Source organism: Rhopalosiphum maidis, chromosome 4 (assembly GCF_003676215.2).
Source record: "Rhopalosiphum maidis isolate BTI-1 chromosome 4, ASM367621v3, whole genome shotgun sequence".
Classification (NCBI taxonomy): Eukaryota; Metazoa; Arthropoda; class Insecta; order Hemiptera; family Aphididae; genus Rhopalosiphum; species Rhopalosiphum maidis.
The window spans coordinates 34,386,511-34,406,995 of NC_040880.1; the positions used below are offsets into that span (position 1 = coordinate 34,386,511).

Sequence of the window (20,485 nt, forward strand, 5' to 3'; positions counted from 1 at the left end):
GAGATTTTCATCAACAACTATGTTGAGTAATATCGTTTTATAAAAATGTACACCCATTACGATAGTATGATACAATTACGATTATAAATTAACAATACGGCGTCACATTGCTCCAACTTAAAGTAAAGGTACTCTAAAGGCGTTTGTGAGTTGTGATATACATTTAGCAATATTATATATAGTACTATGAATAAGAACAATCGAAATTCGTGGGACGTCCGTCGACCGTCGTTAGACCGTTGGTGGGAATCGGCCGAAAATCAAAATAACGAAATGCCTGTAGACCATGTGCCTACTTCACCAATAGCGATAAAAAATACAAAACAATGGAATGATCAATCTTTGCAGCGTCCCAAAGAAAATATTGTTGAAAAAAAACGCAAAGGATGTTTTGCTAAAAAATCAGTGAGTATCTTTTGATCGTGCCTATATAATATTGCTACTTACGGCTACTTCCTTCATAAATGATATTATATAGGTATGGGATGCAATCCGTGTAAAGTAATATACTAATTATTTCAGAAAAAAATAATTTTAACCTAACTTTAATTTACATAATTTCAAGTAGTTACAAAACAACATTTAAAAAAAATATATTTTTACTATTTTTTATCGTTTTTATCGTTTTAATTTTTTTAATTTTTTACTCTTTTCGACAACATACATTTTTTATTTTATGTTGGCAACAAAATATTATTCGGAGTATTTTCATAAATATATATTTCGAACTAAGCTTATTATGACCCGTCCAGTTTATTTTGGTCTTTGTCATATTTCTTGGTTTATAGGTAGTTTTATTGATTTAAAGTTTTGATGAGCTGAATAGTGAACCAATATTTTGCATGTTAACCCTGTACCTGCACTCCATTCCCTTCATCAAAACTTATATATATATATATTCTTTTTTTTATCGTTTTATAATTGAGAATATATATAAATATAACTTTATAAACCACTAGCTCAAAATTAATTTTCATCTATCAAAGTTCTCCAAAAAGTATTCTACTTTAAAATAAAGAACCATGAAAGCATTTTGTCATTAAAATGAGTACATTTTTTATAAACAATGAAGGGTAACGATAAAATATAGAGAAAAAAATATTATTTTTTAACGACAAAATTATGTAAAATTAATATTTTAAAAAACGTTAACAATTTTTAAAACAATGAGTGTGTCACCCGGTACTATAATAAATAGATCTTAATTTTATGGAATACCAACATATTTGGCGATCCCGATAGTACCTAATAAGGAATTTCACATTTATTTAATATAGGTTCACATTTTTTAAACAACAACAATAAAATCCCATGGCTCTTATTTGGAATTTTTTTTATTAATGGTTTTTTATATGACTATTGTAGGTCCTTATTAACGCTATAGTATTTAAGTTTTAATATTTTAATCTTTGAATAGTATAAACAAAGAATAAAATTGAATTAACATAATGTTATTTTTTTTTTCTTAATTATTCAAAAATAAAAATTATTATAGGTACCTATTACACGTTTTTAAAAATTGGGTATATTAATAAGTATTATTACATTAACTAGCTAAAGTAGTGTAAGTTATGTGCACTGTACTAAAGTTTGGCTAATAGACTAAAATAGATTAAACTTTAGCTCATTTTCTTTAGTTATACAACTTTATATTCATAATTTTTAATTTGAATACGAGCAATGTGAATTAACAATACATTTTTTGTTTTTGACTGATACCTATTACGGTGTGTTTTTTATATATACATGTATACCCTTTTTATTAGTACATAGGGAATACTATAAAAGTTGCATACAAACCAATACCAATCGATAAATTAGAAATTGTATATAAATTGTATACGTTTGTATGTTTTTACCAAACATAGCACTTAACAATAGCTCTTTATTGATACAATACCGTGCATTTACTTGTTGTGATTTGCACTTTTTTTTCTTGTAATATGTTTGATAAATTAATAATACAATTTATGGAAATAGTTAATTGATACCTGGTAAAATGTTTAAATGTTATACTGCCTAACATCTTATATATTTGTAGTATTAACTATGTGGTTTTATGATTTGAGACTGTTATAATTATTTACTCATCCATCAATTAGTTAAATTGGCCCTATTAAAATGTTGATTAAAATTTAATCGATAAAAGTTTGCAACTGATTGAGATTAAACTTGAAAGTAAGTTTAAATTAAAATATGATTATTTCAATGGCGATAATTAATTAATGATAAAATTGCCTAGAATGATGTATAAAATAACAATCAACAATATGTATACTGGTAATATTTATTGATTTTTATTTTTATTTTTTATTAAATTAAATAGGTAATTAAAATCTATTCAATATAATACTATATAGTGATATACCCGCAGTCGCGTACTGGTCCGTTGGGATATTCCAAAAATCTCGAAAGGCACTGTTAAAAGACCTGGGACCCTACCAGATAAGTAGGTACCTCTTTTACTTAAATTTAGCAGTATTTATTATTTTTAATAATTCTAATTAATAAGTAATAATTATCAGCTACAGTATTCTTCGAAAATAAAAAAATAAAATAAAAATACATAAACATGATGGGAAAATAACGATTTTTCGTTAGTAATAAACTAATAAATAATAATTCTGATAATGCTGATAACTTTTGGTAAATAATTCCAAGTGGATGTAAACCTATAATATACGTGTGTTTATCGAAAAACAGATAAAGTACTTATAGTACTTTCTGACTGGTAGATATTATAGATAGTATAGGTATAATATGCGCAGTATTTGGCAATTTGCCGTTATAATTTGCGCTGTTTTATTTAGTATTTATACTCGTATATTATTGTTTTTTTTTTTATTAAAATAAAAATTTAAATTGCGTTTATTATTTACTTGACAGAATCTTACTTAAAGGTAAATAGTGTTTTTGGCTTTCAGAAAGATTGTTTTTTTTTTATAGTTAGTTGTAGTCATTACGACTTAGTGCAACAAATAGGTAGATAAATTTGTTGGTGTTATAGGAATAAATTATATACACGGGAATCTTTACTATTACTAAGTGGGCCCTGATTATTTCCAGTTTTGCGGTAGATGAAATGGACATAATATTTGCCTGGATATTCGATTACGTTTTATTTAAAACTGTAGTGATGCTCTTTTAATCAAAGCTTGAAAAAAATATTTATTTTAGAAATAAAATTGAAAATTTTTATTAATGTGTCTGATATGTAGGTATACATATTATGTATTTATTTAGTAATATACAGTGAAACATTAGGCAAACCAAATTATTGTAATTTAACACGCTTTAAAATTAACTAAATTAGAAGTGAATTCATGAATAATTTTCGGATAATAGAATTCCACCATAATAATATGTAAATTGTGGTTTTCACTTAAGTGTAAATTAAACACACAATAAATATGGTTTTGAAGTTTTGATACATAACGCTACTACGTAGAAAAATTAAAATTAAAATGTTGGATAAAAACAATATTAGATACATTTTTTTTGTATAAAAATTAATTTCACTATAGTTGAGTTTTTGTTTAGTTTTTTTTTATGAACATTAAAAGTGATACAAATTTTCTTATTTGTGTTGCGTTATATTATTATCAATGAATTATTATTGTCATTATTAAGTAAGAGTGTCTACACTACATACTATAACTGTTATCATATGATTTGTAAAATATGACAGCACAGCTTAGGGGAATATAATACTTGTATTGGCGGTTGATTGTGAAATAAAATTAATGTGGAAAACAATATAAGCATTCTAGTGTCGTCTCTATATAGTTTGACTCTCATTTGGAAATTCCTATTCATGCTAACTGAAATATTAAACACAATATGGTTTTTGTATGAATACAATTTACGTGTATACAAATTAATGTGATTTATTAACATTATCTTTTCAACGAAATAATTTTATACACAACAATTTACATCCATAATACATTGTTTAATAAAATTGTGTTCAATTCCTTATTTTTTAAAACAAAATTATATTATGCAGATATAATTGGAGAGAATATCAATGTGAAATAAATACTTTTTTAGAACAAAATTTTCTCTTTACTCAAATTAGGTTAAAATTATATGAAAAACAATAATTATACGTTTAAAACAAAGTACGTTATTATTATTTTGTCCATTAGGTATATATTGAAACAATTTAGTTTTACAAATATTTTAAAATTTCATACATTTGTTCACCGTTTTGAACGTAATCTTGTATAAATGAGTTATTTTTTAAAACACTAGAAATCATACAATTTTTTACACCTAACGCTATAAGTAGTTGTTGTTTTGAAGTGGTAAAGCAAGTTATTCACAAAAGTTATAATTTAAACTTCACTTTTAAGAAACTAGTTTGTTTTATGTTTAACATTCAAACCAAGTATTTTTTTTTTGTTTTCCAAAATGTTGTTGGTGTCAAAAATTAAAGAAAAAAGTCAATAAATGTTATTTTTAAGATTTTAATAATAAACATTTAATCACCTTAAGATATCCTTTTATATTACACTTGAAAATAACAAAGAACTGTCAAGCACCGACAGTTGTACAAATATGTATCAAACTTTAGCTACCTAAAGTTTAAATTTACATTATTGAAAAACAACCTTTTACAAAATCAATATAAGTAGGTACCTATTTACAATATTGTTTATATGACATTTTGAAACCATCCAATGTTTAGTGGCAACCATAATCTTATGTTTGCATATGCCAGTATCAAATATTTTAATTTAATTAACGACTGCTTTAAATGTTTTAATGTATATCATTAAGTTGCCATAACCTAAACTTTCTCCATGTCCTCGTTAAGGGATTATGGTTCTTTCATCGTAACACGTTATCCTTATTACAATATAAATATTATCAAAACCCCGACATATATCTACATCCTTATAAAATAATGAATTTTAAAGCATAGTTTAAAACCACAACACTTAAATGATACAGATTATTTTATAAATGTGATTAGTTCTATAAATGTTTTCTATTATTACGATAACTCATTCCTTAGATTATAGCTTTATAATGGAGAATTATTAGTAAATATTGTTTAATTCAAAGTCGTGATCTTATATGGAACATGTTTATATTAATTGCACGTTTTCACTTTTATGGAATTAAAGTTATTTTTTTAAATTGTCATAAACATAATATTTTCTTTATTGTTACAATATTCAATAATTTAGATTTTGTATTAATATGGGTAGGTCTGTAGGAGAAATAAAAATATAAAATAGCTGTCGTGACCATTCAAAGTATTAGCCCAGAATCTCCTTTGTCTCACAAAAGTGACAATATTGCTTGAATCTATGCGAGAGAACACAAAGCCTTGTTACACAATAAGACGTGTATAAACAACGCTATTAATTATCACTACAGAAAATCACTTGTGATGCGGTATCTGTGTTATTATATAACAACATGCAGTTATCAATAATAATAATATCGAATATAATTAATACGTATCAAACATAATATATAGTTATACATTCGTCAATGTTTTCTTTTGCCGAAAACGTGTGTATAACTGAGCTAACACTTGATACAAAAATAAAAAATTCAAGTTTTTAACTTTAAAATAATCTACTAATTTGACCCTAATATTAATATAACAAACAACTGTACTACGTAAATTCGCAATCTTTAACTACTATGTTAGACTTTATGTAAAGCAAAGAAAATAAACGATAATGTTAAAATATTTATATAATGTATACGACTTGAAGAAAATAACTACATAAAGACCGAAGCGATTTATTTTAAATTTCACAGTATTTTCGAGATTACTAAAGGCTCATTAAAGACAAATTAAACTTGTTGATCATTTTTATTGCTCCCAAAATTGTTGACTGAAAAAAACACACATAATTGTAAAATCGATATAGCCCTCGCTCAACTATAGAATTCTAAAAAAACGCGACAATGTAAGAGAAGTATGGCTGACCATAGGTAGTCCGTACTCAAAAACTTGGTGTCCTCTTACCATTTAGTTTTTTCGCTGCAGCCTTTATATAAATATTATATTGTTATTGTTCATCATAATTTATTAGGGTTTTTAGTACTTTTTGCACAATCTTTTATACATTTTTTTACTTTTTTTGATGACACAAATTATTCTACAAACAATAATATTTAGCAAACACGAATACCTTTTCTACGAGTGCAGACTATAGGGATGTAACTCATATAATTACAAAAGAGTAACCCTCCCCTCACACTGCCACACCACAGTCCACGGCCTAGTTAATGTTGGGTGGTTCCTAGGTAACCAATGCAATCTTTTGTAGCCCATAAAAGGTAACACATGTTTCGTACTAATGGATTACTGTGATATTTTAATTACTTTAGAGGTCACTGACGATGTGTCACGATTAATTAAGATGAACTGTTACTTGTCCCGGCCAGGTGGGTTGTAACAATAAAACAACTACGAGCCTATGCGTCGCGTCAACAGTTATAGTTTTGTCTCGGTTCAGTGTGGAACTAAACATAATTGTCGATGTAAACTAATTTTGTTGAATCCAACTGTTACGTGCATAATATCTAGTTAAGACTAGATCTGTAAAGATTACCACTGTTAAATGGTGTTACTCGTGTTAAATAAATAACCTGTAAATATTTTTGGTACCACTTTTGGACAAAAAGAAAATCGTAAAAATTGTTTTTGGTATCCCGATACGTCGTTAAGCCCCATTTATGTTGTTACTTGTTCACGTTACTTTTTCACTGAAATTATCAAATGGCCTTATTGTTTTCGACGTAACATGTTGCCAAAATTACTTTAATTTTCAAAAAAGTTTAAAAATTAAATATTATATATATACAAGATAGTAAATTTCCTTTTTGGTTGCGTGCGTTTACAATATTTTGATACACATTCTATCAACAACTCTACTTCAACAAATCACGCTTGTTTAAAATCTTTTTTTTTATCACAACTATAATGAGTAATGATTTATTTTTGTTTTCAAATTTATTACATTACAATAATTTGAGCCAAGTGAGAAGAGTAGCTATGAATTAAAATTTGTTTTATACTCACAGATTATTTTGTAATCAAAAGACATCATGAAAAAAATAATAATACTATTAAATATTAATATGAATATGAAAAAAGATTGCTTGTTAAAAAATATCTCATTATAATAATATATTTATATATTGTTTATTATTCTGGTTGTATTATTCAGGGTTTACTGTTGGTGAATAAAACTGGGATTGGCATTATTGGCAATCCATTTACGGTGGTTATTATGAAGTATTTTTTAAACGTGTAACCAATTTCAAGCAGAAATAACAAATATGCAGTTATGATGTTAATATTATTTATAGTAGGTTATATATATATATATATATATATATAAAGACTTATATTTTTTGACATTTTGAGGCAAATTTGTCAAAAGCTGTACATTTATATAATTTTCGTTTAGATGTAACCTGACTTAATATCTATATTATTCACTTATTTATATATATTGTTTCGGTTTTGCTGCAGATGAAGTATTCTCAATTGTTTTAAGTCAAAATAGGTCGAGTATTTTTTTGATAATATTTAAACCTCAATCATACATTTTACTTCTTATATAATATTATATAATAGTTGTTTTTCAATTTTAAAATATACCTAGAATAACTTTATTAACCTAAATGACAAAATATTATGTAATACAGAAAATTATATCCATTCATAATAACTATTTTATTGTATGTAACCAATGATTTAACCTTCATATAAACAAAAATTATTCGATTCTACGGATCAAAACAAAGTTCATACATGAACCATACTATACCTAACCTATATGGATGAAAAAACTAAGTTAACAACCTTCCTCAAGTCATGAGGAATTTATTAATATAACTTTTATTGAAAACGGGCCAGTAGTTAAAGTAATACAGCTGTGTTAAGGACAAAGAAAGAAAGATTCATTTATTACTATATTACACGGGTTGTTCAGAATTTATATTACAGCCATTTTATCATATAAATATTCATACCAGAGAAAAATATTTAATACAATTTTTTTTGTATTTAGAAATACCTAAAATGATCAATATTTTACGGGGTATTATAATACCCTACCACTACACTCAGTTCATCTAAATTTTAAATAGTTATAACTCATAAACTATATTCTTCCAATTTCGATTTTTATCCATCGAAAAAATCCGGAAACAATTTTTCACGTTACAATAGCAAAAAAAGTACAGGTTCCTATTTCAATATGTTAAGTTGATCTCAAAAACCTCCATAAAATATATTGTAAAAAATTATAAAAATGACTAATCATGTTAGATAAAAATAATTTGTATTGAATATTTTTTTTTATTATAAATTCTTTATGATAAAAAAACTAATTCATACATTTTATATTTATTTAGGTATACCACGAGGAAATTAAAATGTGGGTTAATTTATTAAGAGTCATAACATTTTTACATTGCTTCATAATACTATTTTGTCAAACCTATTAATGATTAATATATACATGAGTTAAGTTCGACAAATTTCATATAGATTATCCAAACAACTGGTGTTATTATTAACAAACACTAGTTGATTGATTTATTATTACGTAATATGTGCATCAATATAATTTCGGTTAATCTGTTAATTGATGGATAATTTTAAATTAATTTTACTTTTTAAGCAGTTTATACAGTGGATATCCGATACACACATGCTTCTATTTATTTAGTGATCCATTATCTAAATATTTGTTGCAACACAAAATATTATTATAAGGGATACATTTAAAAATTATTAAATGCTAATTATTTTAGAATTTTTCTGAAATCTGCAAAATCAAACCATGTGTGTGTATGGAGCTTAAATTAGTAATCAGATCGAACACAAAGAGCTTAACGGATGGCGTATGTAGTTTATACCACAGATGGCTGTGTGGACCACTGTCTACTGACTTGAAGTTTCACGATGCGTTGTTAACACTCATTAGTCTTCTCAAAACAATCATAAAAGATTTAAACGGTACAAACGGCAAGCATGATCAACTTGAGTTGTTGGTCAAACGTTATGATGAATGCCGAGGCAAGTATCAGGTATTGTTAATGCAGTTGGACCAAGTTAGTATGACGAGTCCACCGATTGAAAATTGTGTATGATGTGGAAATAATAGAAAAACAATTTCAAATGTATATATAAAAAATAAAATTTAAAAAAATGTATATATAAATTAATAAAATATTGTTTTTCATAAATTGTTTAATCTATAGGTGTGTTGATATAAACTTGGTAAATTAATTTGTAAACTATGATGTAAAACGATTTTCAAAATTATTATTTCATAATTTTTTTTTAAAATTTAATTATGTTGAATGTTTTAAATTCAAGTATAAATATAAAACAAAAAAACTACAGTTAACTACGGAGAGAGTCAATTTTTTTATAGCCCCGACTCACATTTAAAATTTGGAACAGAATGTCAAAACCAATATTATATAATTTTACAATTTTTTTTTTCAATATAGATATATATTTAATTTACCGTAATTGAGTTGTTATAAATGTTGAAGGATAATAAAATATTTATTTATTATAACGATTGATAATGATTATTTGTGTTTTAATTATCAAAACGTTTTAACATTAATAGTCTCGAATTAAAATGTATAAGTCAATATTACAGTTTAACAATCATTAGAAATTATTAAGTTATGATATGCTATTTGTAAAATAATCAATGAAAAATTAAATTACGACTAATGGCTTATTAAACTTTATCAGATAAATAATTTATATATATAAAAAAAACAAAATCTGAATAACAGACAGTATTATTATTATTATTTTATTTTGGTTAGGTTTTAATACATATTATTATTAATTTTGTTTGTATATTTTTTCGAATAAGTGAAAAAGCACTCGGAATGTAAACATTTATTGTTGTCATTGAATGTCAATTATGATATATGACAACATTTTAATTATTATTTAGGATTCTTTAATAGAACTATTACAATTTTAATTTTTAATTACAAAAAATTATTACATTTAAATTTATTTCTGCAATATAATCTATGAAACCACTCAACCTAACCGTACTCTCCAAGCGTTATCTCATTATTTATAGTAATTAAAATTATAATATCAAGTTTCTAAACCCACAATATTATATAGTTTTCGTTTTTTATTCTCACCATAATTTATATTATGACTTATTACGAAGGTCGATGTAATTAAATATGTTAAACTTGAATTCAGTTATAAAGAGATATTTAAATAAAATTTAAAATTATGTATAAAAAATATAATCTGAATAGATTTTTAAAATAAGTAACTTTGTATATTAGTCTAAATATTTAACGATTAAAATTAATATACGTAATTGCGAAAAATTTTAAATTTGTAAAATTGAAGTTTTTGAATATATTATAACAAAATAACTGAAACCGTCAGAGGAAAGATCATTATTTTAAATATCCATTTTTGTCCAAATTGTAGTTTCAAAATTGAATAAAATAAAAATGTTATCATGTATTTTTAATGTTTTTAATTGCTGACTGTTTTAAGAAAAACTCACAAGAAACTTTGTAATAATATTTTTAAGATAATAAATCAAAAATTGTACGTGCATAAATTGAAAAAAGACTAAGGCAACTATAATAAATAAATCATTAAAAGATCCAAAACATTATGAAATTTATGTTATTCTTAAAAAATTCTAATATAAATATTTGATGAAAAATTAAAATCCCTAAGGTTATTATTTTGTGAGATATAACATATATACACAAGAGGTAAGCAAGTGAATACCACTCTTTTGTAGTACAGTAGTACAAATTATAGTATATTAATAGTATTATAGTAGGTTTAATTAAAAATATTGCAATTATTATGTAATTAGTATTTAATTACTATAATAATATATATATTTATACTATATACTATATTAAATTATATCTGAAAATTTAATAGCGTATTTCTGTAAATAATATAAGACAGTAATAATAGATTCATAGTATAAATAGATAAAATATTAAAATAGACTAAAAATTTTCGGTTTTTCCATTATAAAAATAAAAAATTACTGGTAAATTTTAATTTTGACCTTTAAAGTACAAACTCGATCCAATTTTCTATCCAAAACTACTCTTAACGTTAAAAATCAAATATTCTTTCAACTATTTATAGTATAAAGACTACAGAAACACGCCGAAGAAAAAAACACACATCTTTTTAAAATCAAAACATTTTAATATAATCTAAAACTTTTTGTCGAGAATATTTTCGTTTCTCTGTTGTTTTTTGTAAGTTGTTTACAATTTCCAAGTAAAATACTTAGCGTTTCTACCTTTGACTATCAAAAATACCAACTAAATTTAATACCAAAAATCAATTTACATGTTAAATATTAAAGCAAATTTTCTGCTCAAAAACAGTACGTAAAATACATAACATACATACATATACATATCATAATATATATATATCCACTAAATAATTTACAATAAAAAAGAAGATTCTCATTTAAAAATCAGATATTTGTACCATTACAGGACACACCTTAAATATTATAAAATGTCTTAAGAATTTGAAATGATAATCTTTAAGTATATTTAAAAATTTCCAACATTTGAATAAATCTATTATTAAATGAAAAATAGGAGGAGCATGCTTGGCGAATCAATATAATAAAGGCAAAATAATACTTTATTTTATCGGCTATAATATATCTACTTTGTAAACGAAAGGTACATAAAAATATGAATATATATATATATATCAGATTTTGATTTAAATAAGAGAAAATTTATTGTAAAAGGATAATTACATTTAAAATAAGAATATATTACATATTACGACATATTTTTCGTTTTTACGTCATGTCTACACATATGTGTCTACTGTATATTGTATACATTTATGTATAAGGAATTTGGTTGTGAAAAAAAAATATTTTAAAACAATGTGTAATATTTTAATTATCTACGTTAAAATAATATTTTTCTAAATTATTGTTTTTTTTTTTTTAAAACATTTTTTTATATTCATTTTTTGTCTATTTTATATTATTAATTCACCATTTAATAGCTTTCATTAGTTGTTTAATGGAAATCTACTTTTAAATATTTAATGTAAAAAAGAAAAAGAAATTTTTAAATATTTTAATTCTGTGATAATATTAAAACAGAACTGTAATGTTCTTTATGTAATTATTTCAAACCAGATTATTAACAAATAACTAAAACAAATTAAATATTTTAACTTTCATGATGTTTTTTTTATTTATTTATTTATTAAATTAATAAACAAGAGCAATACAAGAATTAATACTTACAACTTTACAAGAACACGTACAAAAATATTAGGATAGAAAAGTGTTGAAATGAAAGTAGATTTTTATTGTTAAATTTTTTTAATAAACTGTTTAATATAAATAATAATTATATTTTTAATTACATTTTTTTTCGTCTTTATCTTTTCTTAACTTACAAATACAAAAGGTATTTCATATTTTACAATTTAGCTAAGTGTATTATTTATGTACCTAGTAAATATGTTAAATCTTATAATTTTATTTTTTAGATAAAAAAACATTTTATCATTAATTATGTACTAACTATTTTTTGATAAATAGATAATAATCCTTATGCGTGATTTTTAAAATGAAATAATTTTATGGGAATAAAATATAATATCATAATAAAAAACTTATTGTGACGTCGGAATGATAAAACAATTAAATCGCACGTACAGAATATACATTCAATTAACTTCCAATAGGTGATTAGAGATTGTATTATATCATGTCTGTCTAATCAGGTATAATTTATGAATCTGTTCAAGATCAGAAAATTATGTTAAGATGGTTTATAGGAAAAATTAAGCACCCCGAATGAATTTTAATAGTCAACAGAGAACTCAAATTTATTTCATACCGTAATATATTAATCTAACAAGGTTTACAGGTATAGAGGCACTATAAGACACTACATTTTTTTAATTTTAAAGTTAGGTAATGTTTTTATTTTTTACATTTTTTTAATCGATAGACGGGTGTGTTGTATTCTACTTTCTGCAATCAAGTTATCCACGTAGATTTTTTAATATTATTACCTCAATCACTTATCTACTACCTAACCCTGAAACAGCACTCTACTCGGACACATGATGAGTATTTATTGCCATTCAGTAGGTAACTATATAGGTATAATAATTATAATCGGAACGTATTTCGTACTTCAATAAATAGGGTTATTATTAAAATACAATATGTTTGTGATTTTTTTGATTGAGACATAATATTTTAAAAACACGCTGATCCATAACTGACCTATACCGACTAAATTGTCAATGTCTTATCCTACAAATTTGTATAAATATCGTTTTGTATATAAAAAAAAAAAACTTGTACAAATTAATCTATAGACTATACTATCAAATTAATAAGAAATGGATATTATTTTCATTGAATAATGTTTTTATAATTTTGAAAAACGTTTTCCCACAGTTTTTTTATATTCCTAATAATATGTTAGTAATAGCGGGTAGCATTCAACATCATTAAGTTAAATTTCAGATAATTTACTTTTTGATTGAGTACATCAATATCCGACTACTGACAAGGTATTTAAATAGTGCTCACCATTACTGCAGTATATAATCTGTATTTTTTCTACAGTTAAAATGAAATGAAATGAATTTCATTAAATTATTTACGTAATTTTATATTCAATGAAATATTAATTGACGTATGAACAGTGTCGATTATTAAAGCAAAAAAAAGCTTGCAATAAAAACATACAAACAAAACCATATTTATAAATTTATCATAAAACAATATTTGTCGTTTTTACAAAATACACATTCGTTCAATATATTTTGATGAATCTACATCTACCTATAAACATTCATTTTGACTTCATTAAATAGGTATATATTTTTGTAAGTGGTTTTAAATATTGTAAAAACGCCGTTTGTCAAAATATTGGATACCTTTTTATAATTTTACTAGCCTAACTATAATAAATATAAGTTCTAAAATAGAAAATTATTTATTTATTATATTGGTAGTCAACTAAAAAAAAATAGTTGTTTATACTGTACATAATAAATTAATTACATTTCCTCAACAGTTGATAATATTTTATGATAAGTACAGCAGGTTTTAAGAAGCCATCTTGCAAAATAATAAAAATTCTGGAACAGTAAAAACAAAACCGATTTACTTAGAAACTAATTTTTGATTTCGGTTTTACCTATGTTTACGCTGTACCATTGTGGTTATAACTTCTAGATACTTTGATGTCATAAATTAATTGTATACGTATTATAGTACAATTTAATATAATATACGTAGGTTTTTATTTATTTTTTGGTTTTCGTTAGATTTTTTTTATATTTTTTTCCCGTGGTTATTTAACATTATTGTTGTTTATAATGTGATAAAATTTAAAGTTTGATTTTAAATTTGAAACTTGAAGTTTTAAAATTTTAATTCTAATTTTATACTTCATGCGATTTTCTTCTAAAACTATGCATTTTGTAAACAAAACATTGAAATAGATAGTTTACTGATTATATTGATTATATTGTTTTTAAGTTTAGATACCTACGTTAGATGGAAAAGTACAAAAGTTTCTTATCTATAGTTATTAGTTAGTATAAACTTATAATACACTGAGGCTCTATTGTTTAAGTTTATACATTTAAAATATTTTGAATTAACCTACCATTTTGTTCGATAGTTTAATATTAATTATAGGTTTAAGGCATAACTATTATTATTAACATATTACACAATTATCTGAAATTAATTTTAATCGTTTTTGACTCTGATTGATTTCCAAGATACATACTAGGTGACGATGATTCATTTTAGTGAGTTGCTAACCATTCATTGATTATTTAAATTAATAGTAAAAAAGGAGTTACTCCTATAATATGATTTAAATTGCAATTGATAATAGGTACTACAGAAGGATCTGTACAGCTAAATATTAATATTATTGACACAAATATCTGGCGAAACTTCAAAAACACATTAGCAAATATAAATTGTATTAATAAATATTTTTGTATTCAAATTAAATCATTATTTAAAAATTGTTACGAACATCATTTTGATATGAAAGTAAATATATAGTTTTCAATATGTTAGTTTAAATAGTATCAAAATAATTTGGATTTACATATTTAAAAAATGTAACTTCATACATTGGAACTTTTAAAAGTATTTATTGTTTATTTATAATATTCTTTGTAAGTAGATAGTTCATTATTAATTATATTTATTGGAAGTATAATTTTCTCACTTAAACGATTGATAATTTTTTTATCTTTGTTATATTTACTATATAAATAAATTATTTATTTTGGTATACTCATTAACATTTTTTAAATAATAGGTAATAAAATATTGATTATTATTTAATTTATTAAACTCGACCATGAACTGATTTGATACATGAAGGGTATTTAGTCAATGAGTGCCTGATGTCTGCAGTATTAATAAAAAATTGCACCAAAATTAAAATTAAAATCGTATTGTTTTACAGCAGGACAAATATTTTTCCACATAATCTCTGTTCTTGGTCCAAGTCTTTACAAACTCCTTAATTTCTGCGTATCACCCTGGTGATAACTTCAATTTCAGTTTTAAATATATCTGTTTCCCGAAAAAACACAAAAAGTCAACTTTTATTACATTTTTTCTAATTTCCCGAGAAAAACCTGAAATTTTTCAGAGAAAAATCGTTGAGTAGTGAATCCGAAGTCACCACCAAAATTACCAATTAGTTCCTTAGGAATTAACTCACTTTATTGAAAGGGCTTGATGAAACCTATGCAATATTATTAAAAATATATTACGAAGAATATTGAAAAATATTTTATATCCATTTTTAAGTTAATAGAATTTTTTTAATTTTTCTACTTTTTTCTGTTAAAGGAAAACTTATATTTACACCTTTCTAAATCTATCTAAATAGTTAGTAGATAAATATAGAAAATTAAAAATGATATGTCGGACAATAAAAGTAAATAATCGACAAATCAAATTATTCTATGTATATCGTAGATAATAGCTACGAATAAAGTTAAATTCATTAAAAAAAAACAATTATTTACATAATAATATTTTAATGTTTATATTTAATATTTCAATAATATTTATTTAAAAGTGTCAATTAATAAAAATAAATGGTTTCTAACAAAAAAAAATTAAATTTTATTTATTTAAACATATTTAAAATTTTTATCACTAATTTTACCCAAAAGTTATGTGCATATTATATTGTAAGTATTACACGTATTTTACATTACATAAGTTTAACAACTTAATGTAATAATGAAGCAAATAGTAAAAAAAAAGAAAAAATTATATCACAACTTATAAGATATTACAACATACAATATTATTAATCATAATTTTGTCTCATACAGAAAAAAAAATCAAATACACAAGTGGATTACGTATAATAGATTATAAATAATATATCATAAATGCCGTTTTTTTCAGTAAGAATATTTTTTTGTTTTATTAAATACGTTGTTTATGTTAGATTTTATCATGTATTTTGTTTTAATAATTTATTGTGTAATGAATATATAAAAAAACAATATTATTTTATCAGTTGATAAAAAAAAAAGAAAAGAAAAAAGAGTGGCATATAAATGATGTCAATGTTTTACTAACATAAATATAACTGCCAAATTTAATTATAGTTTAATCTTGCGTTAATTCTTAGTGGTGTAATATACACTCTGCAAAATAATAAAATGCCACGTTTCAGCGTAGATACAAATTTACCAGCTTCAAAAATTCCCGAAGAATTTTTGAATGCTGCCACTAGTCTTCTTTCTAAAAGTCTAGGGAAAAGACAATCAGTAAGTACAATGTAACAAACTCTTTTTTAATTTATACGCATTCACATAATATAGTTGTATTTGAGTTATCTTATTGTACACTTTAAATGTTTAGTTTCTATAGTTGTGAAACTAAAATTGTACTTGGCTCTTTATAATCTGTAAGAAAATAAATTATGCTGGTACGTATTTGAACTTGAAACAAAAAAACAATATCCCGTTCAAATAATAATTTCTTTATTAAAATTTTATAATTATCATATTTATAACTCATATCATGAAAGTAATTTATTATTGTACTTATTTAAAATGTCAAAATTAAATTAATAGTAAACTATTTCTTATTTATAGTATTGCGTATCAACAGTGAATCCTGGTGTAAAAATGACACTTGGTGGTTCCAATGATCCCTGTGGATTTATTCAAGTAACAAGTATTGGGAGTTTGGGACCCGCAGAGAATCCCAAACATATGGAAGTTTTAACTGACTATGTACATAAAAATCTTGGAATTCCGAAAAACAGGTAAGATTCAACATAGAGATTATTCAAAACATATAAATTATAAAATTATATGCGTTTCTTTTATTCTGTCTATTATCGTCCTGTTTGTCTTTTGGGGGTAGTAAAAATACTTCGATTTTTAATTTTGAAGATAGTTTCTAGTAGAAAATATACCTACTTTTTGTAGGTACTTTAGAGTGTGTGTGAATGTATGGGGGGGGAGGTCGGAGACGAAAGTAAAAGATTTCTAATGATTTTCAAAATAATTAGGAAAAACATTAATTTTTATTCAAATAATTTTGATTATATTTTATATACATGGTATAATTTTAAAAGTAATTTAAATTCAAATTTAATTTTGAGCTATTTATGAACAAACATTTTAATACTTCAATTTTTTTATTTTCCTTAGTATAAATGTCGATAAAAAAAAATGTTGTTAACTCAAAATATTTGAAAATACAATCGAAGGTTCTTTTTGACACAGATATTTATTAATATTAAGAATACACAAACACAATTATTTTCACAAGCATTTAAAATACATTTTTATATTTTAAAATTCGTCAAGATCACAAATATTTGCAAAACGTTTTGTAATTAAAATGTTATAAATGATTAATTGCAATAATTGAGTAAGATAATCAATATACATGACGTAAGTCACTTAGACCAAATATCAAATAGTGTACTTGTCATATTAAATACCAGAGTTATTCAACATATGAAATTGAAATACGAGATGATATTACATTGATAAATAATTATAAATACGTAGGTAATCACAACTACAATTTTAAACAGATTCTATATTTTAAATTATACCTATGGCTATGACTTAACATAATATTGTTTCTAATTATTAATTGTATTTTTATTTTATAATAAACTACGGAAACTTACTGCAGGAAGTAATTTTTATCGTCAACCAGACAATATCTTACCCAAGCATAAAATAATATTACTTTTCTGGACAAATCATTTTATATTTTTTCTTGCTTTTAATGTATGGACATCTAAAAGTGTATATAAAACACGAAATATCTGGATTACGATAAAAAATAATCATCCTGTATATAGTTTATTTCCATGAATTTAATTATGTTTCTAAAAAGCGTACCAATAGAGTTGTGTTAATTAAAAAGCTTGTACAGTTCATGAAGCATAAAACAAAATAATATTTAATAAAATGTAAAATAATTTTGAATTTTATTGAATTTTGATTATTATTTTCTAATAAAATACAATGCTATTGAGAAGGATTATGTTTTATAAATATTTGTATACATTTATTTAATACATAAAAACTATTTTGTAACATTAAAAAATTATTAACAAATCCATTTAAATTATTAATTACTTACTATATTTATTTTTTAGGCTGTTAATAAATTTACAAGCAAATAATCAAGAAACTACCGGTTATATTGGAACCACCTTCCATCAACTCTTTACTGTTGAAAAAGGAAAACGACTTTAAAGAAAAAAATTGATTATACTTTGATTGATATTTTAAAATATATTTGTATATATGGAGAAATTCAGCAAGCATGCTTACCCCTTTTATTGTTAAGTACTATACTGACAAACTTGATTCATAAAAATAATAAGGATTATAATTTTTCATTGTAAATTGTTTAACAGATGTTTTAAACAAAAATTTAATACAAATTGGAAAATCCTAATTTATTGGCATCATAAATGTTAAATTTGGAAATAGAGTCTTTAAAAATTTTAATTTGAATAAACTAAGAATCAATATTTGAATAATTGTATTATTACAAATGGGTGTAAGAATACTTGAGGAATTAACCTGTATATATTTTAAAATATTAAGATTATTGTCTTTGATTTTTATAATTTATTGTATTAAAACAGGTGATATAAGTATAGATATAATAGAACATATAAACTTATAAAATAAATTTAAAAAAATTTCTTAGCCTGCATATTTAGAATTTGTAGGAATTATACAAAACATTTTATCATTGTACCAATAATTATAATATAATATGTATAATTAATGCTTATGGCATAAATATATACTAGTTAAAAAATGAAGTATAAATTATTTGGTTTAATAATTTTAATTTAAATACATTTTTAAAACCTTAAGATGAAATTAGTGGATTTTTTGTAATTATTCGTGGGTTCATAGCTACATTGGCTTAAATATTCTAAATGTAATTATTTATTTAAAATTTTATTTTTTAACGAGAAAGTAGTACAGAATAAAAAAAAATATATTCAAAATTAAAATATTTTGCGTATAAAAACAATTGAAACAGTTTAAAAATTTTAAATTATTTACTCTTTTAAATTGTTTACTCTTTTAAATTATAATATACTCGCACATATATTTTAAATTTAATATTCGGAATATTTCGATTTATAAAAACACAATTAGTACAAAGTAAAAAGTACAATTTTTGACAAGCACCTAATTTATTAGTTATAAATTATAAGTATTTAAAGCTTAGAAGATCAGAGTAATGGACTAACAACTGTAAAGTATCTCTGCTCGAGCTGTACTGGAATCATATAAACTACTTAAAATACTTTAATACTTCAAGTAGTTTACTTATTCATAATTTAATTTCTATACATCCAATGACTCCGAAAAATATTCCACTTAAAAAAAAAAATTAAAAAATACATTCATAGTATTTAAAATAATAAGTATCTTACATTTTTCACATTAAATGGATCATTCGGTTCATAAAATATTTTGAATAGTGAATTATTTTTATTATTTTATTCAAAATGCTATTAATTATTTTTATTGATTATATTATTTTACTATCAGTTTATTCGTTAAATATTCAAGAGTATATCAAACGTTTTAAGGAATAGAATTAAAATTGTATTGATCACAATAAATATTAATTAATTTAATTACTAACTTAGTTATATTAAAAAAAAAAAATATTGAAAATTGTTTCTTGAACATTGTAATTTGTACGTGAATTTTATTTAATATTGTGTTAGAAACAAATTAAAAATATGAGACAAATGTATATGCAAATCGCATGCAATTATAATTGCTTAGTAAAATATATTGAATTTTGTTTAAACTTTTATATGAAACTTATACGACATCGAGTAGTTATGATATATATTTAAACATTCTGTATACTGTGAT

At 23.3% G+C, this 20,485-nt stretch overlaps 3 protein-coding genes across 4 annotated transcripts in view; 2 read left to right on the top strand and 1 right to left on the bottom strand.

Moving 5' to 3' along the window:
* LOC113560833 overlaps positions 1 to 20,485 on the bottom strand; it is a 91,378-nt gene that overhangs the window by 37,359 nt on the left and 33,534 nt on the right. The gene's annotated exons all lie outside the window — the stretch shown is intronic.
* LOC113548909 lies at positions 187 to 9,135 on the top strand. Its single transcript, XM_026950013.1, has 2 exons — positions 187 to 405; positions 8,797 to 9,135. The coding sequence occupies exons 1-2, from the start codon at positions 187 to 189 to the stop codon at positions 9,133 to 9,135; spliced, it is 558 nt and encodes a 185-aa protein (XP_026805814.1).
* Positions 16,687 to 18,887, top strand: LOC113560834 (macrophage migration inhibitory factor homolog). Its single transcript, XM_026966932.1, has 3 exons — positions 16,687 to 16,861; positions 17,192 to 17,364; positions 18,724 to 18,887. The coding sequence occupies exons 1-3, from the start codon at positions 16,754 to 16,756 to the stop codon at positions 18,821 to 18,823; spliced, it is 381 nt and encodes a 126-aa protein (XP_026822733.1). The 5' UTR covers positions 16,687 to 16,753; the 3' UTR covers positions 18,824 to 18,887.

What these genes read in the sequence shown, in the direction of transcription:
- LOC113560834 (XM_026966932.1), top strand. Translation starts at nt 16,754, where the DNA reads ATGCCACGTTTCAGCGTAGATACAAATTTACCAGCTTCAAAAATTCCC. An exon ending in GTCTAGGGAAAAGACAATCA is followed by an intron (nt 16,862 to 17,191) that starts GTAAGTACAATG and finishes TCTTATTTATAG; the next exon opens with TATTGCGTATCAACAGTGAA. An exon ending in CTTGGAATTCCGAAAAACAG is followed by an intron (nt 17,365 to 18,723) that starts GTAAGATTCAAC and finishes TTTATTTTTTAG; the next exon opens with GCTGTTAATAAATTTACAAG.
- LOC113548909 (XM_026950013.1), top strand. Translation starts at nt 187, where the DNA reads ATGAATAAGAACAATCGAAATTCGTGGGACGTCCGTCGACCGTCGTTA. An exon ending in GATGTTTTGCTAAAAAATCA is followed by an intron (nt 406 to 8,796) that starts GTGAGTATCTTT and finishes TAATTATTTTAG; the next exon opens with AATTTTTCTGAAATCTGCAA.